Source organism: Heteronotia binoei, chromosome 18, assembly GCF_032191835.1.
Source record: "Heteronotia binoei isolate CCM8104 ecotype False Entrance Well chromosome 18, APGP_CSIRO_Hbin_v1, whole genome shotgun sequence".
NCBI lineage: Eukaryota > Metazoa > Chordata > Lepidosauria > Squamata > Gekkonidae > Heteronotia > Heteronotia binoei.
This window is the reverse complement of record NC_083240.1, coordinates 48,571,021-48,597,738: the sequence shown is the minus strand read 5'-3', so window position 1 is coordinate 48,597,738 and position 26,718 is coordinate 48,571,021. Positions and strand designations below refer to the sequence as shown.

Below are 26,718 nucleotides of genomic sequence, written 5' to 3'. Positions count from 1 at the left end.
TCAGGACCACCCCACTCCCCTCCCCACTCCCACACATGATGACTCAAGTCTGTGACTGAACAAGAGAACCTCCATGTGCAGCCTTGGCAAACCTCTGAATCCCAGCTGCTGAGGGACAACATGACCTTCGGCTGTGACACTCTTGTAGGCTTTCTGCGGGGGGGAGGGGGGGACACAGGAACACAGGCTGCTGTGCCACTTCTGATCAAGCAGGGGGAGGGGGGAGAAGAGACAACATGGCTTTGGCCGTCCTGTCACTGAAAAAGAATGGTCAGCCTCTGCGCGCCTGTGGTTGAATCCCGCACTGTGCCCTGGAATTCGTCACATCACCTTGGGCCAGTCTCTTTCTCTCTCTCTGCCAAACCTACCTCACAAGGCTGTTGTCAGAATAAAATGAAGAAGGGGAGAACAATGTTATAAGTTGCTTTGCATCCCCATGGAATGAGAAGTGGGGCACACCTAAATCAATTAGAGAGCTATGTATAGTGATGCTTCCTCCAAGCTGTGGACTTTGGTGAGCAAACATTCTGCTTTGTGAGCTGCTAGCATTAAAGTTCTGAGTGAGCAATCTGACTGCTGCATAAATTAGTTTGCTCTGGGGCCACCCTTCCTGAGCTAAGACAAAAATGTGTGAGCTGGAGGTACATGACCATTTTCCATCCTTCTTCCTTGACATTAGCCCTGCCTGGGTTACAGTTCTGCACCCAAACATCCTACCCCCCCACCCAGAAAAAAAAATCCAAGGCAAGCAAAGCATGCCAGTACAGCTTGCTTTCTATGGCAGGGAGGTCCAAGCTCTTACCCAGAAGCTAAAAGCACTTGCACTACCAGGCAACTAAGAAAAGGTAAATCACCGAGTCATTAGTGACCCATGGGGTGACCTCACATCACGTTTTCTTGGCAGACTTTTTATTATGGGGTGGTTTGAAGAAGGGGAAAATCTGAGTTCTGCTTAGAATCAAGGGAAATATTTAAGGTGAGCCCTCCTGGATCAGGTCAAAGTTCCATCTAGTCAGTCTACAAGCAAGACACAGAGGCCCTTGTTACTGCCCCCCTACTGAGGCCCGAGGGGCCAAGCCACTCTATTAAAAAAAAACCTTCCCTTTGTAGGACCCATGGAAAAGGGAGGGAGGGGAGAGAGGATACATGAGAGAGCAATGAAAGAGCGAGAGTCCAAGATGAGAGAGAGAGAGAAGCAGCAAGAGAGAGTACAAGACGAGAGAGAGCATGACAGTGGGGGAGAGTGAGAGAGAAAGCAGGAGAGCAGCAGCATGGGGTGGGGAGAGAGCGACAGCAGGGGAGAGTGAGAGCAAGATGAGGCAGAGAGAGCGCAAAAGTGAGAGAAATGGCACAAGAATGAGAGAGCAACAGCAAGAGAGAGTGAGTGGCAGCGAGAGAGAAAGCAGGAGAGTGACAGCGATGGGGGAGAGTGAAAGAGCTACAGCCAGAGAGAGAGCTGGGGCCTGATGGGTGGGCTGCTGGAGGGAAGAAGCAGTCAAGCCCCACAGCTCCCAAGCCACTCCGCCCAAAATTTCCTGGCTATAGGGCTGCCCCCACTCAACTGGTATTCAGAGACAGACTGCCTCTCAATACAGAGGCACTTTACTTCACCATCATGGCCCATAGCAATCAATGCAGCTATCCTCCGTAAATGCATCTCGCCTGTTTTCCAGTCCCCAGTCCTGCAAATCAGTCACGCTTGGTGTGAAGGAACACTTGCCACAAGAAGGGTCACTTACCACACAGTGCAATCACATGGCTGCTGTCCTCATGAACAAACTTCCGGGTGACGGCCTCTTCCATAATCTGCTTCACCTGGAAGGGGAAGGAATATCACAGAGGGCAATTAGCACTCTCTGGCCACGCAAAGGTAGGTGGGATGATATGAAATACCTTGCTTGTAGGATCTTCCTCCTATGTTAGGGGACTGCAGCTGACTGTGACTCTTTTAAAAAGAATACTAAATCTAAAATTAAGTTGTGGGGTGGGGGAGAGGCTAGAATCAGCGGTGCAGGAAGGGAATGGCAGGGAAAGACTGGGAAGGGGGAGGCAGTACTCCAAGGGCAAACCACCCACAGATTTCCCGAGTGGTCCTGGATACGTCGATTCCACCTGGTGAGACCTTGTGTGGACCACTTCATGATAAAGGACTCGCCACCACCAGTATTTGGGCTGGATTATTGGTAATATCAAGTTAGCTGGTTTTAGGTGTGCAAAAGCCCTTCCTTGTGCTGCCCCATTCTGGGTCTCTCGCTCTGAACTGTGATGCTCTTTGGCTCTTGGATTAGAAAATGTTGCTGCTCACAGCCCTGCATCCTTCCTCCAATCAGGGCATTGCTAATTGGGGGATGACAGCCAGTGTGATGGAGTAGCTAGAGTCTCAAGAGACCCTGGTTCAAATTCCTACTCTACCACAGAAACTTGCAGGGGTTACATTAGACCGGTCACATAGTCTCGGACTGACTTATCTCTCACAACATAGTTGTGATCTAAACCAGAGATGAGAACAATATTGCCAGCTGCTGGGCAGGAAGGCGGGGTGGGGTACACACAAAGGAAACAAATGAACAAGGCCACACTGGAGAAAGCAGCTCACTGGAGGCCATGGCTCCCCGGCAGAGCAACCACTCTGCATGCCGGAAGGTCCCAAGGCCCTGTCACCCCAAGCCAAAGGGTGAGAGACACGGAGAATGGTCCCCTCTGCCCAGGCTGGCGGCCCTGACTGACTGAGCTCCATGCAGGCAGCGGCTTCTTTTTAAAACAGACCAGAAAAGGTTACAATAATAGATAACAAGAGTTAACAACAGGTAGGTATTGCAGGTAAGTATAAAAGTATGTACAATTTGCAAAAAGTTTATCAATAATCTTGAAATGTACATCTTAGGCATCAATTATTATAATACAAACTAAAAACTAAACATATATAATCTTGGTTGGATTAGTGGGGATTATATTATATTCAGTGAGGTATTCTACGATAGGGTACCATAAAGGAATAAAGTCTGATTCATATTGTTCAGCATTCACTGTGTATATGTGCAGATTTTGCTCATTATAAAAAAGTCCCATAGGCGTTGTCAGTTTTAGATTTTAGGTGATGTTTTATCTATCCACTTCGCAGCCAATGTTGTGCTTGCTACTGATGGTAAATTTTTTGTTTCTGTTTCTGTTTATCTTTATTAGGACCACCCATTTCCCCAGGAGCAAAACATCTGGTCTTAAAGATAAATTAATATTAGTAATATATAAAATATGCTGGACTATCTGTTTCCAGTAGTGATGCATATACTGGCATTTCCACCAGCAGTGGATCTAGTCTCCTTTTTGTCTACACTGCTTTCTACATTTTGGATCTATACTATTATCCATGTGCTGTAGGGTCGCTGGAGGTAAATACCAGCGCATTCCTAATTTTATAGTCTGCAGTTTGACAGATTGGATTTTTGAAGTGTAGGCAGGCAATGTCCAGATTGTGTCCCAATCTTGATCTGTAAAAGCTTGTTGATAGTCCAGTTGTCACATTTTCTGGTATTTCAATGGGCTTTTCTTTTCTATATTAATCAGAATTTTGTAAAATTTTGATACTAATTTGTTATTGTTATCAGCTAGAGAATGTAAAAATTTTTCAAATTCTGTCTGAGGCCTGCTAAGAGCCTGGGCCTTTTCACACTTACCGGTGGAAACTGGAAGGGAGTCGGTATTGTGCCGCTTGCAGTAATCCGAGACAGCGATGGGAGTTTTCATACACATGTTTTTTTCCCTGGTAGGGTTCCGTGATTGAAGCGTGATTGAAGCGAGCCATTTCACACTGTTCCGCTCTTATCTCGCTTCCACCAGCGCCAGCCGGTTTCACGCCGTTTTTCGCCCGCCGGCGCGCACCATCTCCGGCTTTTTTTTTTTTGGGAATGTCAGTTTAGATCGATATAGCGATATATCGCTATATCGACCTATCAAAACAGCACCACCATAGGGATCTCAACGGAGCCTAGCCATCCCTATGGTGGTGCTGTTTTGACAGGTCGATATAGCGATATATCGCTATATCGATCTAAACTGACGTTCCAAAAAAAAAAAAAGCCGGAGATCGCGCGCGCCGGTGGGCGAAAAACGGCGCGAAAACTGCTCCCGGGTTAGATACTGGACATTTCACACAGCACCCCATAGCGATTTCAACCTGGGAGGAGGGGTTGAAAAGTGGAAGAAGCTGCTCTTTGTTTGTGACGACTCAGGCACGCCTCACTACCGGGACAGCCGCGGGAGTGTGTGAAAAGGTGAGAGTATTCCGGTAGCAGCCAGTTACTGAATCGGGTCTGTCTGAAATGCTAGCAGAAACCCGTTACTGTTCAGTAACTGGCCAGCTGCTATACCGGAATACTTAGGCTGTGTGAAAAAGCTCCCTGTCTTAAAGTTGGTGAGTACATTAAGTGTTGTAGTTGTAAGCAATGTAACCATAAAATTTTATTACCTAATGTCAAGAATCTAACCCACACTGTATCCTCTTGCCATGAAATGATATGTAACTGTTTTTGAGACGGCCTGCATTCCTGCTTTGCTTTTTGCTTTGCTTTTGCTCTTCCCTCAATAGCTTATCTTAGAAGCTTGTTAGCCCGGCAGTTTCCTGTGTAACCAAGGTCAGAGGCTGGAGGAGAGTGGAGCAGAAAATAGATAATGCACCTGGGACTCGGTAGTGTAGGGAGGGGGTCCCGCCAGAATCGTCTGCTGTTTTTATGCCACGCTTTGCTTGAATTGATAACAGTTAACCGAGGGTATATAAGAAGAGCCTTTGGGCTGCGACGTTAGTTTCAGCAGACCTTTGTATTGCCTTAAGATGCTTGGAATAAATGACTGAGTTATCCACCTGCGTGTTCCTTGACTCTGGGGTCTGACACCTAGTTTCCATTCTAGTTCTTGTTTTGCCATCAAAGTTCCTATTTTGAGTACATCTGCAAGACATTTAATAGCTTTGGGTCATAAAGCAAAAATACTATTGTTTTTCCAATCAGAAACCATTCTTGATTCAAAAATGATGATTGTAAAGATATTTCTGGAGCCAGGTATTTGGTATTTGTTCCAAATTTTTATAGAAGTATTTAAATATTCATTTGTTTTGGATATTTTTGTTTTCTGTAAGGATATGTTCCAAAAATAATCAAAAATGGAATAAGGTAAAATATATAAATGAGCTATAGATACCCAAACCGGTTCAGGATTGGAAAAAGAATGTAAAAGCTAGATGACATGCCTCATAACAGTATAATAGGTTAGGGATTTCTTAACCTCCAAAACAGACAGGTCTTTTTAAAGAGTTTTCATATTAATTCTAGGGCGTTTATTGTCCCAAAGGAAGTTAACTATCTCTCTTTACCAATTGTTTAGATCTTTTAAAGGAATGTCAACTGGGACAGTCCTTAAAAAGTATAGATATTTTGGAAGCAAACATTGTTTAATTAAATCACATCTATCAGACCATGTCAATGGTATGTTTTTCCATTTTTTTTAAATTGAATTCTGTATTTCAGCATGTATAGCAGTAAAATTTATAATTTTGTAAAATCCGCAGGGATTTTAATGCCTAAATATTAACCATTGTTAAAAATCCAGTTGAATGGAAAAGCTCATTTAATATCTTTAATTAACTCATTGGATAAATTAATTTGGTATAGTTCAGATTTTTCCTGGCTGAAATAAAGTCCTGATATTTGACTAAACTGATTTAAAATTAGTTGCAGAGTAGTTAGTGAGGAAAGAAGGTCAGTTAAACTGAGAATGATGTCGTCTGCATATAAAGTTATTTTATGTGTTGTATCAGTTGTGATTCCTGATATAGACTGGTTTCAGCAGATATCTTCAGCTAAGGGCTAAATAGCCAGCGCAAAGAGCATCGGGGAAACAGGGCACCCTTGTCGTGTCCCTCTTTGCAAATGAATGGAATGTGATGACTGACCATTAACACAGATTTTAGCTGTCAGATAACTATATAATGCCTGAATGGCATTTTGAAACTTATTGCTAAATCCTATACCATTAAGTACCATTTTAAGATAAAAGCCTTCTACGCTATCAAAAGCCTTTGTAGTGTCTAGGGATACTTTGTAGTGTCTTTGTAGCAATAAAGCCTGAGTGTTAGTAGATTTACAATATGTGATTAGTTCTAAAATTCTATGTGTTGTCTGCAATATTTCTCTGAAAAAATAAAACCTGTTCGGTCTGGGTTGATGTAATCTGGAAGAATAAGCTTGAATCGATTTGCTAGAATTTTTGTGAATATTTTTGTGTCCACATTCAAGAGAGAAATTGGCTTAAATGATGCTGGATCTTTATGATCTTTATTTGATTTTGGAATGGTGATGACATTAGCTTCTAACCATGTTTGAGCCACTTATGTAGTATTTAATAAAATAGATGTATTAAAACTCCCAACTTTTTCCCAGTGTATTTTGTCCTAGATAGTTTAAAGCACATGTAACTGGGGAATGGTCTGATCATAGTTTTATACCAATTTCTGCCTCTATCAAATTGTACATCAGATTCTGTGTTTGTAACATCTAGTCAATTTGGGTATATACATTGAAGCATACTGGTAGTAAGTATAATCCCTATCTTTTAGATGGAAACAACGCCAAGAATGAATAAGTCCAAATTTTTCAAGCCCAGTGACTATGTGGGATGTTTTGGGTCTCTTATTAATACCATGAGTTTTGTCTATTTGTGTGTTACCAATACAGTTGATATCGCCGCCCAAGATAACACTTTATGTCTGAAACTGTTGCAGTTGTGTTAGTGCCTGTCTAAGGAATAAAAGTTGGTCTTGGTTAGATGCATATATCGAGCCCAGTGTGATTGGGCAACCATTTAAAAGTCCATTCACATAAATAAAGCGACCCTGTGGGTCAAGCAGAGAGTACTGAAATTCAAAGTGTAGGTGTCTGGCAAGCAAAATTGCTACCCCTCTCGAGTTAGATGATCCAGGGGCTAAGTATTGTGCTGGGAACCATGCTGCCTTTAAAGCAGGGTGTTTTGTTGATTTTAAGTGAGTTTCTTGAATAAACAGGATATCAGGTTATTTAAGATAACATACGTTGTTGTTTAATTTTGTTATTTAATCCCCTTACGTTATAAGTCATAATTTTAGGAGAATTCAGCATTATATCAATTTTATAGTATAAATCTGCCTGTGTGTCTTACAGCGCAATCCTATTGGGGGGGGGGGCTGAAAGTGCTTTGGGAGCAAACTAATCACTACGTCATTGGAAGTCCGAGTTGCGTCGCTCTAACTCCCTCAACACCCACGCAAATGAGACTTGCACCTGTCTTCGGGTGCCCGCCCATGGCTGCCAGTGGAGCAGTGCACCGTCCTGCCTGCAGCGCAACTGGGGCACAGAAAGCCACGCCAGCGCAGGAGGGGGCAGCCTGGGGCATGGCCGGCATTAGTTGACTCCCTAAGACCTTCCAGCCTGGGAACGCCCCCCACAAGTAGCGTAAAGTTATGACAAGGAAAATGCTGGCATATCCCATAGACACTCATTGAAACAGACAACAATGTCCACCACCGCCACCGCATGAGCTTGCAAACCTCTTAGGAAGCCATGTGTCAAGCATGAGATTTCAAAATAACCAGTCCTTGGGGTTTTGAAACAAAGTTTGGTTTACTGATAACACATGTGGCTCAGTTGAGCTAGGTATTGGAACTGATACTTAGTAACTGATACTTGTAACTGATACTTAGTAACTGATACTTGTGTGTGTTAATCACCCTTTCGGTGAAGTACTTCTTTTTATCCGTTCTAACTTGACTGCTCAGCAATTTCATTGAATGCCCATGAGTTCTTGTAGTGTGAGAAAGAGAGAAAAGTACTTCTTTCTCTACTTTCTCTATCCCATGCATAATCTTGTAAACCTCTATCATGTCACCCCGCAGTCGACGTTTCTCCAAGCTAAAGAGTCCCAAGCGTTTTAATCTTTCTTCATAGGGAAAGTGTTCCAAACCGTTATTCATTCAAGTTGTCCTTTTCTTCACTTTTTCCAATGCTATAATATCCTTTTTGAGGTGTGGTGACCAGAATTGTACACAGTATTCCAAATGAGACCACACCATCGATTTATACAGGGGCATTATGATACTGGCTGATTTGTTTTCAAATCCCTTCTTAATAATTCCCAGCATAGCGTTGGCCTTTTTTATTGCAATCATACGCTGTCTCAACATTTTTAGTAAGTTATCTACCGCAAACAAGCTTTCCTTTAGCATGCACTGGATTGTGCCAGTGCACAAATTCTCAGAGTCCAGCGCAGGGATTTTTCTCCCAACGCAGCTTCTCCAAGGAGTTGTGGTCCCACCCGCCGGCCTCTCTCCCTTTCCCCTCTGGCCACCTTCCTCCTTCTGAACTGACCTGGTGGCTCGGCTATTCACCAGCTACCAAGCTCAGTGGTCAGTGTCACTGGAGGAAGGGGGGGTGCTGGCTGTTGGCTGTGCTGCTTAAAGAGACATCGGAAGAAAGGCAACTGTGCAGTCCGGCTGGAGCTGTCTCCTGAGTCCGGAGAGCGAGAGGGAAAAAGAACATGGCAGCGAAGCTCTTAATGGGTCACTCGCTGCCTGTGCTGCAGGGGAGGCCTCAGTCCAAGAGGGGGAAAGGGGAAATAGTGCCCCAGCCCCTTTGCCCACCCGCCTGCGCGGTTCCCTTCCCCCTCCCAAATGCTCCTCTAAATGTAGCCTATGAAGAGCCTCGCAACCATGTGCTTTTTAAAGAGACATGGGGGGAAGGAAGGAACTGCGCGGTCCGGAGAGAGCGTAGTTCCCCTTCCTCCCCCCCCCCAATGTTCCTTTTAAAAGTACAGTGGCAGTGAGGCTCTTCATGGACTACTCACTGCCAGTACCGCCATGGGGGGGGGAGGGGGAAGGCCTCAGTCCAGTGGGGAGGGGGAAGAGAGGGGGAGGGGGGAGAGAAAGGGTTCCAGACAGGCTGCGGGGGGGGGGGCGCTTCACCTTTGTGTGTATCTGTGTTTGGGGTGTAGGGGGTATAGGGGCTGTGTGTGTGTTTTGGTTGTAAGGGCGCTATGCGTGTGTTTTGGGTTTAGGGGCTGTGTATGTGTGTTTTGTGTTTGGGGGGGTGCTGTGTGTGTAGGGGCGCTGTGCATGTGTGTGTTTGTGTTTTGGGTGTAGGGGCTGTGTGTGTGTGGAGGGGATGTGTGTGTGTCTTGAGTTTAGGAGCTGTGTGTGTAGGGGTTATGTGTAAGTGTGTGTGTTTTGAGTGTAGGGGCTGTGTGTGTGTGGCAGGGGCTGTGTGGAGGGGATGTTTGTATGTTTTGAGTGTAGGGGCTGTGTGTGTTTTGGGTGTAGGAGCTGGGTGTATGTGGGGTGTGTGTGTGTGTTTTGGGATGTAGGGGTTGTGCGTGTAGGGGCTATGTGTGTGCGTTTTGGATGTAGGGGCTGTGTGTGTGTGTTTTGGGTGTTGGGGATGAACCTAGGAGATATAGCTTGGAGGTGGGGCTTTCCTCAGTCACTTCTCACTTCTTCAGAAGCTCTCTAATCTTCTCAGAAGTGAGCAGTGACTCACGAAAGCTCATACCCTGCTACAAGTTTTGTTAGTCCTCAGGGTGCTACTGGCAACTTGCTTTGAAAGAGGCGTTCTGATGATGCTGTAATTCTCTAGAGCAGGGGTGTCAAACTCTTTTGTTATGAGGGCTGGATCTGGCATGAATGAGATCTTGTCTGGTCGGACCATGTTTGGCCGGGCCATGTGAGTTCCTATTTAAGATTAGGAAGCAGAAATATAAACTTTATAAAGGACACAGACAAAGACAAATATAAGAAAACTCAAAAATAAAACATGCTTAAAACATTAGCACTTGTTGGCCTTAAAGGTACTTTCTTTGTATTTCTGCCATGGGATCCAGGAACTGGGCAAAGGAAGCTCTGGCTCTTTCCTTCCTTCCACAGGGGATCAGGAGGGGGAGGAGCCTTAGACAATAGAAGGAAGAGAGGCTTGGCTCAGCAACTCTGCTGTGTGATTGAGGGAGCCTGGCAAAGCAAGTTCTCCCTCGCCCCAAGGGTGGAGCCTCATCCAATGGAGAAAATAGAGGTTTTGCTCTGTAACTCCTGTGCAATTGAGCAAGCCTTGCAAAGCAAGCTGTCATACAGAAGGAAGCAAGAGAGAGGGAGAAGGAAGCAGATGACCGCCAGTTGCTTGACGTCCTGATTGGAGCCCTCCAGGGGCCTGATTCGGCCCTCAGGCCACATGTTTGTCACCCATGCTCTAGACCCTTCTGCTCACAGTTTTAAAGCTAGCACCATTTTGGGCTCACAGGAAAAAAATTCTGCTCACAAGACTGCAGACCTTAGAGGGACCACTGACCACAACCCCAATATGGTCAGTCTCTGCCAGTTCACACCCCATCAACTTGTTAGCCAAGATTAGGTGCACACACAGCCCTGGGGGCTGCCCATGTTTCATTTTTAGCCCATCTAGCATGACTGATTTACAACACAACAAGTATAGATAAACAAACTATATTTACACATGTGGGGCACAAAATTGTCCATGGAAAAATATAGCACTAGAAAAATTTCTACCCCACTGGCCTAATCCAAGGATTGGAAGTATTATCCTCCTTTTCAGCCCTGAAGTGACAGGAAAAAACGTAAAGCTCTCTTTATTCAGACAAATAAGCTGTGGAAGACTTTCCCTTAATTGAAAATGAAAGCAATAGGTTTCCTAGCTAGAAAATTATCATTGCCACCTCAAAAGCTGTCAGGAGAGGCTGTCTGAAAAAGGGCACATTCCACACACACAAACCTGCTCCGATGCTCATGCAGGCCCAAACAAACTGTCAATGAAGCTCTCCTACCAGAGACGTCAAGTCCTTTTCAGACCAAAGCCTTATTAAATTCTGTTTGCAGCTTACAGCTAGTAGGATGTTACGGTGCAGAATACACAAGGAAGCCTCTCTCAGCAGGAGCGTTTGGCCAACACGATGCAATTTAGCAAGGTGTGTGTGCATGTGTGTAAAGGGTCACAACATGGGAGAAAAAGATCAAGCACACAAATGCACAACAATTCTAAAGGGCCAAGCAGCAACAGTTTGGAGAAAGTACAGGGACAGGGGCACTGCAGTAGAAACACAGAGGCAGTCAGACCCAGGAGTTTGTGAGGATAAAATGGGATAACCCCACAGCACATTGTTCCAAGACCATTAAAGGATGAGTCAGACAAACACGCAGTGAAAAAGATGAAATTATCACTCAAAAGACTGACAGCACTTTAAATTGCATTCACAAGAGCATTGTTTCCTCCAAAATCAACAAAGACAAATTCTGAAACTCAGACCGCTATTCGACCAAAGATTTGTCCAAGAGGCTCCCTGTTCTGCCTTACTTAAGGGAATACATCAAAACTCTCCTCACTTCTCTCCAAGTGGCTGTCAAACATGACTAATTCTGATCATTCTGATCTGATAATTCTGATGGGTTACTGGTCTGCCACAAGCAGGCCTGGATAAGATCACACAGAACCAAATGCTGCTAGTTTATTTTCCTTTCCTAAGCCCTCTTTGTTTTATGACTGTTAATTACTGAGACCAAAGTAATCAGCACCTTCCCATGAATCCTCTTGCAGGAGGAAGCGCCATCTGGGCGATACAAGGTCGAATGCCTGATAACGCCCTGAGAATGTATGTAGTTTTGTTACTTATGTATGAATGCTCTCCGGCATCCCCTCCCCATAGGAATCCCTTTGAAGTGTACCTTAAAACTTATGTATCAATGTATGGGTTTCATTCTTCTCAAGCCAAGGCTTGAGCCAAAGTAACAGTCTATCAATAAACGTAGTTTTTGTATCAACTTCGACTCGTCATTGAATCCGTCTGCTTGACATTTTGAGAAGAATCCGTTTGAAGCTTAACCATCCTGGCTACTTTGTAACTGAATGGTCGAAAAGGTTCCAGGAGGTGGTGAGCTTCCCGACTTTGAGGAAGGGCTGTACTGGACGCCCGGAGAGCAGCAGCCTCGCCTCCTCAGATCCAGCAACTCCTGGTCACACCCCAGCAGTGGCAACCGTGGACCTCCACCACCACGATGGATGAGGCGCCGGCGCGAAGGGAAGCCATCCTAACCCGGCACATGCGCCGGATAAAGATGACCAACGCAGAGGTCGGCAACCCAGGACCGATGGAGCCAGAGGAGATCGACACCATCGTGGTCGTTCCCCTACCAGATGGAGGCCCCGATCTGGGGAAGAGGGAGCCGGAGGCGCCGGTCCCAAAGGACGAGGAAGACGAGGTGGCCCGCGAGTTCTGAGCGATGGTCCGCAAGGAAGTGGAGACTGTGGTCAAGGGTCTGTGAGACGAAATGTAGACAATGACCACCCAGATGGTGGGGGAGATCACAAGGGAGATTTCCTGATCCCTAGGACTGCCAGGATCCAGGAGGGTTCAACCACCCTTGTCGGCCCGGCAGCCAGCAGCCCCGGGAGCACCTGCCGCTCCCCCACCGGCGGGGCCAGCGCCTAAACCCACCGCACCTCCGGCGTCAGGAGACAGGGGTCGTGGCCGGGAGCTGGATGCCACGTTTGATGGGGACCCAGAAGATGTGGAATATTTCGCGATCCAGGCAAACAGCTACATGCACCACTGGGGGAACACGTTCCCGGACGAATTCAGTCGAGTGGATTCTCTGGGATCGAAACTGAAGGGGGACACCAAGAGATGGTACGTGAGTTTGTACAAAGCTATGAGCCTGGAACTGGACTATGTGGCTACATTCTTCAGGCTCTGATACCTCAGTACAAGGACCCCCTCCAGGAGACGCAGGCGCTAGCGGCCCTGCGGGACATGCAACAGGGGTCAAAGTCGATTTGGGAGTACGCCGCGGAATTACGGGCGAACACTGCGAAGGTGAGGGGGTGAAGTGAGTTGATGAAGATCGAGCACTTCACCAGGGGCCTGAACACGGGCATATTGGATTGGGCCCTCACCCAAGCCAGACTCGCCACGCTGGTGGGCTGGATCCAACTTGCGGGTGAGGTCAAGACCAATATGAAGCGAGTGGCCATGAAGCGCCAGCAGCAGACAGGAAAGGGGGGCTGAGATCCGAAAACGGCACCCAAACAAGAGGCAAAGAAACCGGCGGGAGGGCTGTGGGGCCTCGCAAGTGCTTTCGATGCGGAGATCCGAACCACCTGGTCAATAGCTGCCATAACCCCCCGCTGGCACCACCGAGCGCACCCAAGCTGGGCACCCCTGCACTGAAGAAGACACCGGGCCGCCCTAAGGACGCGGCGAAGAGCAGTGTGGCGGCCATCAGGGAGTTGAAGGAAGAAGGCTTCCTAGTGGACGAGCTGAGCAAGCTGGTGTGGATGGACGAGCTGTCGGGAAACGGGGACGACCTGCTCTGAAGGGTGCCAACCAGCAGGTCGCGGAGGAACCGGCACCGCTCAGGGTGAGAGTAACGGGGTCGTTATATTTTACACCAGTGAATCTGTTGAACCCTAGACTCAAAAGATTCATGCAGATGAGGGCCCTGATTGACTCAGGATGCAATCGGGAGCTGATCACCCCGAAGTTGGTGGATGCCCTGGGGCTGACCACCACGGCCCTCCCCTGCCCCATACAATTCGAGCAGATGGACGGCACAGTGATGTGGGGGGAGCCCTGCGTACTAGAGACCCAGATGTTACCGGTAGGGATTGAAGGGCATTGGGAACAAGAGTCCTGCTCCTATGATGTGGTCCTGGGAGTGGGGTGGTTGGCCAGACACGAGCCAAGCATACGGTGGGGGATCAGACCATAAAGTTTGTTGACCCACTATGCGAAAACCATTTATGGAATTTGAACTGGGGACACCAACCTCCGCCTTCGAAGGAGAAGGTTTGTCTGACAATGGAGGAGGTCCCAGCAGTCCCGAAAGCATAATGGGACTTGATGGGGGTGTTTAGTGAACAGGGCGTGGACGAACTGCCCCCCCCACAGGAACACTGACTGTGCTATAGAACTAATACCTGGGCAAACACTGCCTAAAGCGAAGCTGTACTCTATGGGGTGGGCTGAAAAAGTGGAGCTACGCAAATTCCTAGACCAGAACTTGAAACGGGGTTTCATTAGGCCAGCGAAGGCCCCCCAAGCAGCCCCAGTGTTGTTTAGAAAAAAAAAGGATGGCTCACTTAGGCTTTGTACAGACTTTCGCGGAATCAATGGGATTTTGACATCTAATGCCTACCCCATCCCCCTCATCAAAGACTTATTAAGCACAGTATCTGAAGGGAAGATTTTCACCAAACTGGACTTGAGGGATGCGTACTTCAGAGTGCGCATAAAGGAGGGGGATGAGTGGAAGACGGCTTTTAATACTCCCATGGGACAATTTGAGTATTTGGTGATGCCGTTCAGACTGCAGGGCGCACCGGGGGTGTTCATGAACTTTATCAATTATGTATTGCGGAAATTTTTGTTCAAGGGGGTGATGGTGTACCTGGATGACATCATTATTTACTCGCAGGACCAGAAGTCCCATGTAAAATTGGTGTGGGAGGTGCTGAGCACCCTGTTGGAACACAAACGGTATGCCAAACTGGCCAAGTGCGAGTTCCATAAGACTGAACTAGACTACTTGGGGTTCCGGGTGTCCGCGCAAGGGTTGGCTATGGACCCGGCCAAAGTGCAGGCCGTATTGGATTGCCCACCCCCCCCCTCGAGGACACGTAGACAGCTACAATCTTTCCTCGGGTTCGCAAATTTCTACAGAAACTTCATAGCGGGGTTCGCTCAGGTTGAATCCGTCTGCTTGACAGTGGCGGGAGGTTCCAAGGACAGCTTTGCTTCCCAATGGAGGAATGAGCACTTAGAGGCTTATGAAATCTCTGCTTCACTTACAAATATACAGAGTCCCACTGCAGACTCCCTATCCCTCCCCCCCTCAGATCTCCAGAGAGATTCTGTGCCTCCCAGTGGCCCCTGGCCTGCTTCCCTCCGTCCCCAAGAGTGGGAAACTGCTGTCTTTTCACAGAATCCCCTATACACTCACTCATCCTTGCTGCACCATAAATCTCTCTAAACACCCCTCTACAAGCCAGCTTCTCTGCAAGAGACCTCAAGCCAACACAGGGCCTACAGTTAGACCAATACAGCAGACTTCCTGGTCACTTTGGGATGCCTGGGGCCACCAACTCCAGTTTGGAGAATTCTTGAAGATTTGGCAGGGGGGGGGAGTCTGGGGAGAAGATGGACTTCAGTGGGTCACAGCGCCACAGACTCCACCCTCCAAATCAGCCATTTTCTCCAAGGAAAATGATTCTTTGTTGTCTGGAGGTCAGTTGTAATGCCAGGAGATCTCCAGGCACCACCTGATGGTTGTGCAATCCGAACAGAGAATCACGGCTGAGAGGGCAGAAGAAAACCCCAAAAGGGCTCCGTGACAACCAGCCTCACAAAGGAAAAAACTATTCAAATTAATTTAGAAAGTTTCAACATTCTATTATCGCTCTCATACAAAATATTTCACAAGTCATTTCCTGACACATAAACACTAATACTTTGCGCAAAAGAAGAACATAAATGCATATGTGAATAGTTCAGTCCTTCCACTTAAAAGGAATCCCTGGTCAGGTTCCTGAGGAGACCACATGATGGTAAGAATTCCACAACCTTCAGTTGTCTTGTACAATAGTCTTGGAATACAGCAAACACAGCGACAAGGTAGCATTTTTATCTTTCCTCATTTCGATAGAAGGTTTGACCAGCTGTGTTAAAAATATTATATTGGTGTTTATGTGTCAGGGAATATTTTGTATGAGAGTGATAACAGAATGTTGAAACTTTTTAAATTACCATATTTTTCGCACCATAAGACGCACTTTCCCCCCCAAAAAAGTGTGGGGGGGAAGTGTGTGCGTCATATGGAGCGAAGGTACCGGTACCTACCTTCCGGGGGGGGGGGGGCGGTCCGCTGCCTCTACCTCTGATCCCGGCGCTTCCCCCGCGCCTGCCTGCCTGGCTCCAGTTCTGAAGCTTACAGCAAGCGCCAGGATCGCTCCCTCTGCCCTCCGATCCCGGCGCTTGCTGAAAGCGTCAGAGCTGAAGCCAGGCAGAAAGGCACAGAGGAAGCACGCTGCCCTCTCCACAGCTGGCGCTCGCAAAGCACTGGGTTTGCGGAGGGGGCGGGTGCTTCCTCCATGCCTGCCTGCCTGCCTGGCTTCAGCTCTGATGCTTACAGCAAGCGCCGGGATCGGAAGGCAGAGGGAGCGATCCTGGTGCTTGCTGTAAGCGTCAGAGCTGGAGCCAGGCAGGCAAGCACGGAGGAAGCACCGGGATCGGAAGCAGTGGATCGCCCCCCAGGAGGAAGGTGCGTCCTATTGTCCGGAGCACCTTACGGTGCGAAAAATACGGGTAATTTGAATAGTTTTTTTCTTTGTGAGTCTGGTTGTCACGAAACCCTTTTGGGGTTTTCTTCTGCCACCCACCTGATGGTTGGCAACTCTAGGGATAGAATCATAGAGTTGGAAGGGATCCCCAGGGTCATCTAGTCCAACCCCCTGCACAATGCAGGAAACTCACAAATACCTTCCCCCCCCCCCCCCAAATTCACAGGATCTTCATTGCTGACAGATAGCCATCTAGCCTTTGTTTAAAAACCTCCAAGGAAGGAGAGCCCACCACCTCCCCAGGAAGCCTGCTCCACTGAGGAAACTGCTCTAACGATCAGGAAGTTTTTCCTAATGTTGAGCTGGAAACTATTGATTTAGTTTCAACCCATTGGTTCTGGTCCTACCTTCTGGGGCCACAGAAAACAATTCCACACCATCCTCTATATGACAGCCCTTCAAGTACTTGAAGTTTGCACTTCTATTGATACAGCCCAAAATTGCATTTGCCTTTTTAGGCACCACATCACACTGTTGACTCATGTTCAGCGTATGGTCCACCAAGACCCCTAGATCCTTTTCGCACATTACTGCTAAGACAAGTCTCCCCCATCCTGTAACCATGCATTGGATGGTTTTTCCTATCTAAATGCAGAACTTTACATTTATCCCTGTTAAAATTCATTTTATTGGTTTTAGCCCAATTTTCCAGCCTGTCAAGGTCATCCTGTATCCTTTCTTCTACTGTATTTTCAACCCCTCCCAATTTAGTATCATCTGTAAATTTAATAAGCTTTCCAAGGACAGTTTTGCTTCCCAATGGAGGAATGAGTACTAGAGGCTTATGAAATCTCTATTCCTTCATCCAAATCATTTATAAAGCACAATGTATAGCACGAATTCTTACCTTAACACCCCCACACAGACTTCCCCCCATATTTCTCTCTGCTTTCAGGCAATAACTTCCTTGGGCCCTGACACACCTTCAGACTTTCCCCCAGCTCTTCAGCTCTCTAACCACTAGGCTACAGTGCCTCTCAAGCCTCAGACTCTTCCTGGGTCAGCCCTGGAGTCTGACCCAGAAACTCAAACTAGTGCAGAATGCAGTAGGGCCCCCCGCACAGCACATATCCATCCTGTGCTGCATGACCTGCACTGGTTTCTGGTGGAGAACTGGATCTGGTTCAAGGTTGTGGTGTTGACCCTTTAAGGCCCTTAATGGTCTGGGACCTGTGTACCACTGGGATTCCCACCCCCCAAGAAGAGCACAGCACACAGTAGATCAAAATCTACTGGTGGTCCCCAGCCTGAGAGCTGTCCTCAACTAGAGCCAGGCGTTCTTGGCCCTGGCCCCAACCAGGTGGAACTCTCTGCCCAATGGCATCTGTGTTCTGCAGGGCCTGTAACGATGCAGAGATGTTCCATCAGGTGTTCTGACACTCACATTCCCCATTCTCATTCTCCCCTGCCCCCCCCCCGCACCATGAAGCAGCTGCCACGACTGAAACTTTTAGAGCCATCTCTTAGTTCATTACTGTGTTTTTATGGTTTCAAATTATTTTATTATAGACTGTGAATTACTATGTTGTACACCACCCTCAGCAAGTTCAAAATAAAATTTAATAAATGAATCAGTAAATAAAATCAGCAGGGGGTTTTCCGGTCTCGGTGCCTCAGAGTTAAGAGCAGGCACGGACTTGCTCCCGATGGCTGCTCTTGAATTGGGCAGTTGAGGGGGGGTCTCTCGGCTGGGGGACCCGATGCCAAGACCCGGGGAGGGTCTTGGGTGGCAGGCAGATCAACGGACGGCTCGGAAGATTGGTGGCAACCGACTCCCTGAGTTGCTGTCTCTGCAATGCACCGCTGCTCCGATCGCCATTTTTAAATGGCAACAGAGATGACTGCCAGTTTTTTCTTTTTTCTATCTTCAGCGATCTCGCAATGCATCTTTTTTTCTACTGCATCTATCGAAGCTTTCTGTTTTACCCTCTTCTTCTGCATATGATTTAAAAATGGAGTATGTACTATCCCTAATAAATGTAAATTAATTTGAATAGTTTTAAAACATGTATCTCAGCATACAATAATTTAAAGGAATTTCTAATCATGTGAAGAATCTTTTTTTGGTGATTTTTTTAGGCAACTTGCTAAAGTAACTTAGTGGAATTTGTATTCTCTCTCCCTTGAGTAGTAAACAAGCTTGTACGACAGATTATTTAAATTTAATTGTCTTATAATGTGATTTTAATTATTTTATTATGTTGTAATCTGCCCTGAGCCCAATCTGGGAAAGGGCGGACTAGAAATCGGCATAAATAAATAAATAGGATTTCTTGTTCGCCCTGCTATTTTTATAAGTACTATGATATTTGGGCATATGTTTGTTTACAAGATGGTTTAATCAGTTTTGAATAACTCTAAGTTTATATTGTACTGTTGTCAATTTATGGCATTTTAGATAATAGGTGTGCTTTATAATTCTGAGATCTGCTCTTTACATTTAGCTTGAAAATTATTTTTATTAATATTGATAGTTATATAGCTGTACTATGAAGCTATCCTATATGTTGGTAGTAAACAAACCTGTATGACAGATTAAGAACTTTTGTTCTTTTCCTTCTTCCTCCATATAGGTCTTAAGGATAACTGGATATGATTTTTAATTTGATCAACAGACTTGTAAGAAATCACACTCACACACACAAAGTCACAAAATGTTTGTAGAATTTAATGGTAATATTTGGTTAAAACATGGAAGCTTGCAAGTATAATGAACCTTATAGCTTTTTCTGTAGTAGAAATAACTGTAGTGTGTATATTTTATTTTTTCTTTGTATTTTCCCCTCTTTTTCCCTTTCCCTTTTATATAAACTCAATAAAAACTTGAAGCTGGAATAAAACCAGCAGGGAGGAGAAATCTCAACCTGTCATGAGAAGTTCCCCCAGGCAAGGCTGGATCCAGGCTTCGGGGCTGGGGATGCTCACCTCTGCTTGTACAGCTGTCCCCCCTCCCCACCTGCCCCCCTGCTCCTGGCCACTCCCTGCACATGCCAGCCCCACTCACCCCACCATGCACCCCTCAGGACTACTGGCGGCGGCAGCAAAAGAAGACATGGAGCCCAGCAGCGCCCCCCCCACACACACACACTTTCAGGGAGGCTGAGGCTGGCCCTGCACTTCAAAAACCATCCCTTCCCAGAGAGCTCCTTGCCACCTCCAGGGCAGGGAGAGCCTCCTTCCACATGGGGCCTGGCGGCAGCAGCCCCCACAGGGCACCACCCCTCCCCTGTGTGATTCTGGGCCCCCCTCCAGTTTCGCCCCACATCAGGAAGGCCCCCCTTGCTGGAGGAAAAGGGCAGCCAAGGTCCCTCAAAAACCAACCGGCTCCTGCGAGGGCGGATTTGCCAGCACGGCTGCTTGTCACAACAGAGGAGGAAGGTTGGGAAGAAGCTGCCAGGTGCTCCAGAAATATGACCCCTCAGCCTTTCTAGCCTAATCAACAAAACAAACCCCTTGCCAGTGGGACCGTAATGCTGCCACAGAAAACCCAAACCCACAAATTAACTCCTAAAATGGTTCCCAAGGATAACATCTGCAAAGATTTCCCTGGGTTTTCTCTCTCTCTTTTTAAAAAAGGTAACTTTGACACAGAGCCTATTTGTCAGGAAAGGAACTCAATTTCAGCTGTCTCCCAAACTGGCTAATGGCAATTTCATAGCCTACAACATCATATTTGTTGTTTAGCTGTTCAGTATTTGAGAATAAACACCACAAAAGGGAAACAGTTTAAGCAATTTAAGCAAGGTCAATATAACTACCTTAAAACAAACAGGTCACGAGAAGACTGGATTTCTACCCTGCCCTTCACTTGGAGTCTCAGGGCAGCTTGCAATCGCCTTCCCTTCCCCACCCCACAACAGACAGCCTGTGATAATCTTTGCAAGAGGTGAGCGTCAACATCAAAGCAGACTACCTTGTAAGAGCTCAGCTCCTCTGCAACGCAGCATTTGCCATGCATGCTAGGGGGCGCTGGTGCTTTCAGGACTGTGCCCTGCCGTGGGGGATTCTTCCTGCCACGTTTATTGTACCTATATGCTTGTAAGGGGGGGGGGGGGATGATGCTCTTTGCTTTGTAATTTAGTTCTGGTGTTTTGTAGCCCAAAGAGACAGGGCTCTGGAGCCTGGAATGGACTACCTCTCCCATGACTTTGGAACTGGGAAGGGAAAGAACTGTGGCGTCTTCTGATGAGATACAACCGGGTGTGTGAAAAGGTGCAGGGGTGGAGGAGCCACATTTATCCATGCAACTTGACTATTTTAGCACTGCCTATAACAGTTAGTCTCATTCCTAACAAACCCAGTCTCTGGGCTAGCTGGTTTAAATCTTTTATCAAAACGAATAAACTCTACCTATGTTTTCATAAGAGAGTTTGCTTGGTTGATACCTGTTCAGTCCCAACACTCACAACTGGCTCTGTTTCTGCTCACAACCTCCACTGACAATGAGGGCACCTCCTTCTGGGGCCCACAGGATTGGACTCCCTGGTCCAATCTTTTTGAAACATGGGGAGGTTTTTGAGAGGCACCAGCAGCTGTGCTGCAAATTTGGTTCCTCTGCCTCAAAAAAAGAGGGGCCCTCAAGCTCCAGATACCCTCAGATCAATTATAGCCTATGGAGCTATTGACTACAATGGTTCCCACAGGCTACAATGGAGCCAGAAAAATGATATTTTTTTTGCACACACATATTACACTTTTCAGTATGATTTGTAAGCTGCCTTGAGTCACAAGGAAAAGTGGAATATAAATATCTGAATAAATAAGCAATTTGGGCACACTGATAACATTTAAGCAACTTCCTGCTAGGATAGGCAGGGTTCTTCTGACAATGATTATTCCTCCTCCATTATACTTAAGCTGCAACAAAGCAGACTGCAAGAGCTCCTCCCCCCCCCCCCCCCGCCCCACGTGCTGGAATGTTTTCTAAGGCTTTCAAGCCAGATCTATCAACATCGTGGAAACGGGTGGGCAGACCTGTTCTCTGCATGCGAGGTCTACCAATACAATGAACTGAAGCGAGTAATTTGTTCTCTGGAGGCCAGGTCTACTACGATAGTGGACTGGGGCAGGTAGACATGTTCTTCAGAGGCAAGATCTACCAATATAGTGTGGACTGGGGCAGGTAGGCCTGTAGTCCAGAGAACAGGTCTACCAATATAGTGGAAAGAGCTAGGTGAAAATGGATGTTATTTTGTTTTCTCTTATGTTTAAATTATTCTTAAAATATAGTTTAAAATAATTCATTCTGAGATGTTTACAAGGTTATTGAAATAATCTTCTAAAAAACTAATTTATGCGATAGTCAAATGTAGACTTGCTCACAACTTTAATGCCACTAGCTTTTTCCACTCATGAGGTAGAATTTGTGCTCACAACACTGTGGAGCTTAGAGGGAACCAGCCGTGCAATAACAGCTGAGCAGCGTCCAGTTGGACCGAGAAGGATCCTTAATAGGGAAGTGACCGTTTTGACAGCGATCACAGAGGTGTTACTTGGATCTTCCCAGCAGGATGTGAAGCACAAGCTGGCCTGCTTGCCGCTGGTGGGAGGTCCTCCCTGCTGAGCAGGCCTGCAGGAAGCAGGTCAAGGGCCAAGTATGCTACCCCACCCCCAAGTGGCACCAGTTGGGCGTCAGTATGGATTCTAATTCTATTATCAACAGCATGCGCAGAACAGGAATCATCCCATGCTCACCTTTTATCCATCATGTTTTGTTTCCCCACCCAGGCTCCAAAGAGCTCAGGGTGGGATACACTGGTAAACCCCTCCCCATCTGCACAGGTGCCTGGATGGCAGTTGTGGTTGGAGTGTTGGACAAGAAGGCCCCTCCCTGGTCTGCCCTGGAAGCCCCCTGCTGGGGGTCCTTGGGCCAGTCACCTACCCCCCCCCCCCTTAGCCACCCCTTCCTCCCGGGACTCTTGCGAGACTGCCGCAGAGGAGGAGAGAACACTGGAAGCACCTCTGGAGAGAAAAGCAGAGCAGAACCATCTAAATGTACAATAAATAAAGCCATCAACAAACTGCAAAGCTTTGGGTTGAGTCAGGATTCTCTCTGACATATAAACTCTACTTTTTCTCCGAGGACCTTAGAGAAATGAACATGGTTTTCCTTTCACCAATTTATCCTCACAGCGACCCTGAGAAGTAGGCTAAAAACCATACAATGTTGGCTCCCTAATTTGAACCCACATCCACACTCAGCACTCTCTACACTATAGCCCAGTGGCTTTCAGGAGTCTCCTCACTCCATGCCTCCACAAAACACCCATTTGCACAGCCAGAAGAGCAGAATTGCTTTCAGAAACCTACTTCTAGTATGAGATGTCCCTCACTAGTTCAAGGCAGAGTTGAAATATTCTGAGCAACGCTTTTGGACAATGCTCTGTTTGCTCTGTTTCTGCACCTGATCAAAGTTTCCCACAGCTCAAGAAAAATTAAGACCCTGTTGAAGACTGAGGTGTCCAAATAAGGCCCCCATACCTGGCTTGCCCAAAGACTTGAACAGTCCCCACAGACATTATGGGGCAGCTCAGGTCAGCAATCCAGAATGCCCCAAGGACACATCAAACCGAGTACTACCTCAAAGAAAGAGGCACATTTCCCAACCACCACACCACAGAAGTATGGATTTTTATTTATCCAACCATTTTTATTCTGCAAGCAACTCTTCACCTCATCCCCATACCTTCTGCTGCCACAACCATCCTGTAAGGTAGACCAGACCCAGAAAGAATGAGGCCTGAGATAACCCAGTGAGCTTCATGGATGCATCAGAATTTGAACCCACTATCTTAGAATCACAGAGCTGTCAGGGTCATCCCCCAAAGAAAATCCACAGATACCTCCCCCTCACATCCACCCACCCAGTGACCAGAAGATGGCAAAAACCTCCAGGATCCGTTACCAAACTGGTCTGGAGAAAAACTGCTGACTGACCCTAAAGTGTTTCCCTGGCATGTCAGAAAGGGCCACAAGAACAAAGCACTGATACAACCCTTTGTGCCCTCCTTCTCACGATCTGCCTAATTCACAGGGTCAGCACTGCTGTCAGATGGCCATCTAGCCTCTGCTTAAAAACCTCCAAGGAAGGAGAGCCCACTACCTCCCGAGGAGGAAGAAGCCTGTTCCACTGAGGAACTGCTCTGTCAGGAAGTTCCTCCTAATGTTTAACCAGAAACTCTTTTGATTTAATTTCAACCCACTGGTTCTGTTCCGACATTCTGGGGTACCAGAAAACAACTCTACACCATCTTCTATATGACAGCCCTTCAAGTACCTGAAGATGGTGATCCTATCACCTCTCAGTTGTCTCCTCTCAAGGCTAAGCACGCCCAGCTCCTTCAACCTTTCCTTATAAGACTTGGTCTCCACAGACCCCTCACCATCTTCATTGCCCTCCTCTCTAGCCACCAAATCAAACTGCAATTATGTTGTCAAATGAATACTTGGGAGGGATCTCTCTGCTTGCCTTTTATTCTTTCAAGTTAAGCTCCCAGTCAATTGCCCTGACACACCCGTGCCCAGACCTGGACAGTCCAGGCTAGCCCAGTCTCATCAGATCACAACAACTCAGCCACATTAGCCTGGTTAGTAACAGGATGGGAGATCAGCAGGGAAGTCCACAGAGGCAGGCAAGGGCAAATCACTGCCTTTAGTATCTTGCCTTGGAAATCCTACAGGATTGCATAAGTCAGTTGTGACTCTCTCTCTCACACACACACACACACATATCCAGACAAAATATGACACCAAAGAGAGGCACAGCCAAGCTGAACTTTCAAAGAGTGGACAGGCCAGGATCCCCAAGCACCACTGGAAACCATCTTTGAATGAAAAACATTGCCGCAGTCCTTTATATCTCACTCCCAACCCAAATACATGGAATGAAACAATATGCATAGTTCTACCCCTGTTGTGGTCATTTTTTCCACCTCTCACTGCCTCTTGCGCATGCTGAAGTTGAAATTACAAGCTCCATGGAGCAGAGACTCTTAAAACATCTGGCATGTCAGTGATGCCAGATAATACACTAGGAGTCAATGCTGTGCAGCAGTCCGTCTTGCAGACCTAGGTTTGAATTCTCATTATGGCTTCGTGAATCTTACTGGCTGGCCTTGGCCCAAACATCCTCTTCCAATGTAAGCTACCTCGCAGGGTTGCTGTTAGGGAGGAAATGAGACAGCCCCTCCAGTTGCGTCACCCTGAGCTCCTTTGAAGAAGGATGCAGTAACAAAGTCAAGAAGGATGTTGTTTATTAATAATATGGAGTGCTGTTTTAATTGATGGAGTCCATCCCTCTTTTCCTGCTGCCTTCCACTTTTCCCAGCATTCTTGTCTTTTCCTGGGAATTTTGTCTTCTCATAATGTGATCAAAGTACAATAGCTTCAGTTTGGTCATTTTAGCTTCTACAGACAGTTCAGGCAGGATTTGATCTAGAACCCACTGATTTGTGGTTTTGGCATCCCACTCTGTCTTGCATTTCTCATTCCATATATGGTAACTGTCTTGTAAAATTTCATATGAGAAATTTATGTGATAATCTGACAGTTGCTGCAGTCTTTGATGTCTCCTTTTTTCAGAATGGAATGTAACTTGTTTCCTGTCTGTGGGCCACTGTTACGTTTTCCATATTTGTTGGCATTGGACAATGTATTCTGCACATACCTGCAGGCATATTCAGAGTTCTAGAAAAGGCCCTTGGCTCAAGGGAAATCATGTGGTGCATGCTAAACTAAGAGGCATACAAATCTCCTGAATCCACAGCTCCTCACAAATCTGCAACTGTTCAGACAACTAACCAACCAGCTGTATCTATGGTGCCACCCTAAACAGAGCCTGCTGACATTTGGTGACCTTAGAAGGATGCAATTCTGCCTTGGATGGCAGTGTTCATGTATCTCTATTCCACTTTTCTCCCCCAATGGGAATCCACAGCAATTTGCAACATCATTCTCCCTTCCTCTATTTAATTCTAAAAAACAACCCTGTGAGGTAGGTTACACTGAGAGAAAGCAGCTCTCCCAAGGTCATTTTCTGGCCGGGGGTGAGGGGTGGGATTCAGATCTCCAGAAGCCTTGACCAACACTCTGGCCTCATCATCACCCTAGCAACACGTCTGATTAAAAAGATGCACCTAGTTAGCTGGGCAACAGACTTCTTAAAATATATATTGACAGTAAGAATGGGGTGAAATGCCTCTCCAGAGACCCCAACTTCTTAGCAGAAGCATTTCTTCTTCTTCACATCTCCCACCTAAGGTGGAATGCCCCTTCCCAGGTGGGCCCTGCAGAGAAAAGGAGTGGGTGCACAAGGGTGGGATATTTCTTCTGAGGGGGGTCTCTGAGCAATCACACAAAATAATCTTTTAGGACAGTAGTTTGATTTATTGGAAAATTTGTGCAGATGTTCAGCCAAACAATAAATTATTATTAAAAACTCATCTGATTAATCAGCTTTTTCAAAAAAGCAAGGAAGAAAGAAATCCAGCTACTCCCTCTTCAAAAGGCTTTCGTGGCACAGCCGAGAAGTCCCGGACGAAGCGCTTCTCTCGCTTTTTTTTAATGCCCCCCCCCCGGAGAGGAGGGAGACGCTCCGGCTGCGTCACGCGGGGGGGGGGGGGCGGCACGGAGAACCCCCCCTCCCTCCCAGCCGCAGCCCGCCCCGAGCACAGGCTGCAGCGGCTCCCCCAGCCCGCGCCGCTCTTTCCGCAAGAGAAAAGCCCTCTGCACATGCTCCCGGGCACATGCTGCAGAACGACGTGCGCGGCCCCCGGAGCAGGGAGGGGGAAGCAGCGCCGCCGCCTCGGAAGGAAGGAAGGAAGGAAGGAAGGAAGGAAGGAAGGAAGGAAGGAAGGAAGGAAGGAAGGAAGGAAGGAAGGAAGGAAGGAAGGAAGGAAGGAAGGAAGGAAGGAAGGAAGGAAGGAAGGGAGCTTCCCGGTCGCCCGCCTGCGCGCTCACCTCCTTCTTGGCGTTCCAGAGCAGCTTCTCCTTCGCTGCCGTCTCCGAGCCGCTCATGGTGCCTCCTGCCGCCCGGCCTGCGAGAGGGAGAGGGAGAGGGAGAGTCGCTCGGCCGCCCCCCCCCCCGCCCGCTGACGTCAGCCCAGCTGGCGCCGCCCCCGGCCCTTGGCGAACAATCCCCGGCGGGGCGGGGCGGGGCCTCCGGCTTCTGAGCACGTGCAGAGTATTTGTTCCCTTCCTGCAAGGAGAAGGGGGGGGGGAGCAGCTGGCTTCACAATGCCGCCGCCGCCGCCGCCTCCTCTGGCAGCAGGAAGGCCCGCCAGTCGCCGGCCGGAGACCCCTGCGGAGGAGG

At 47.3% G+C, this 26,718-nt stretch overlaps 1 protein-coding gene across 5 annotated transcripts in view; it reads right to left on the bottom strand.

The window, feature by feature from the left end:
* The window catches only part of SGSM2 (small G protein signaling modulator 2), a 174,155-nt gene extending 147,729 nt beyond the window's left edge, over positions 1–26,426 (bottom strand). For all 5 annotated transcript variants that reach the window (XM_060259242.1, XM_060259244.1, XM_060259243.1 and 2 more), the window contains exons 1-2: positions 26,367–26,426; positions 1,740–1,815 (exon numbers count right to left, since the gene is read on the bottom strand). In XM_060259242.1, the coding sequence (XP_060115225.1) occupies positions 1,740–1,815; positions 26,367–26,423 (133 nt within the window). In that variant the 5' untranslated portion in view covers positions 26,424–26,426. The remainder of the gene's footprint in view (positions 1–1,739; positions 1,816–26,366) is intronic.
* Positions 26,427–26,718: the final 292 nt, after the last annotated feature.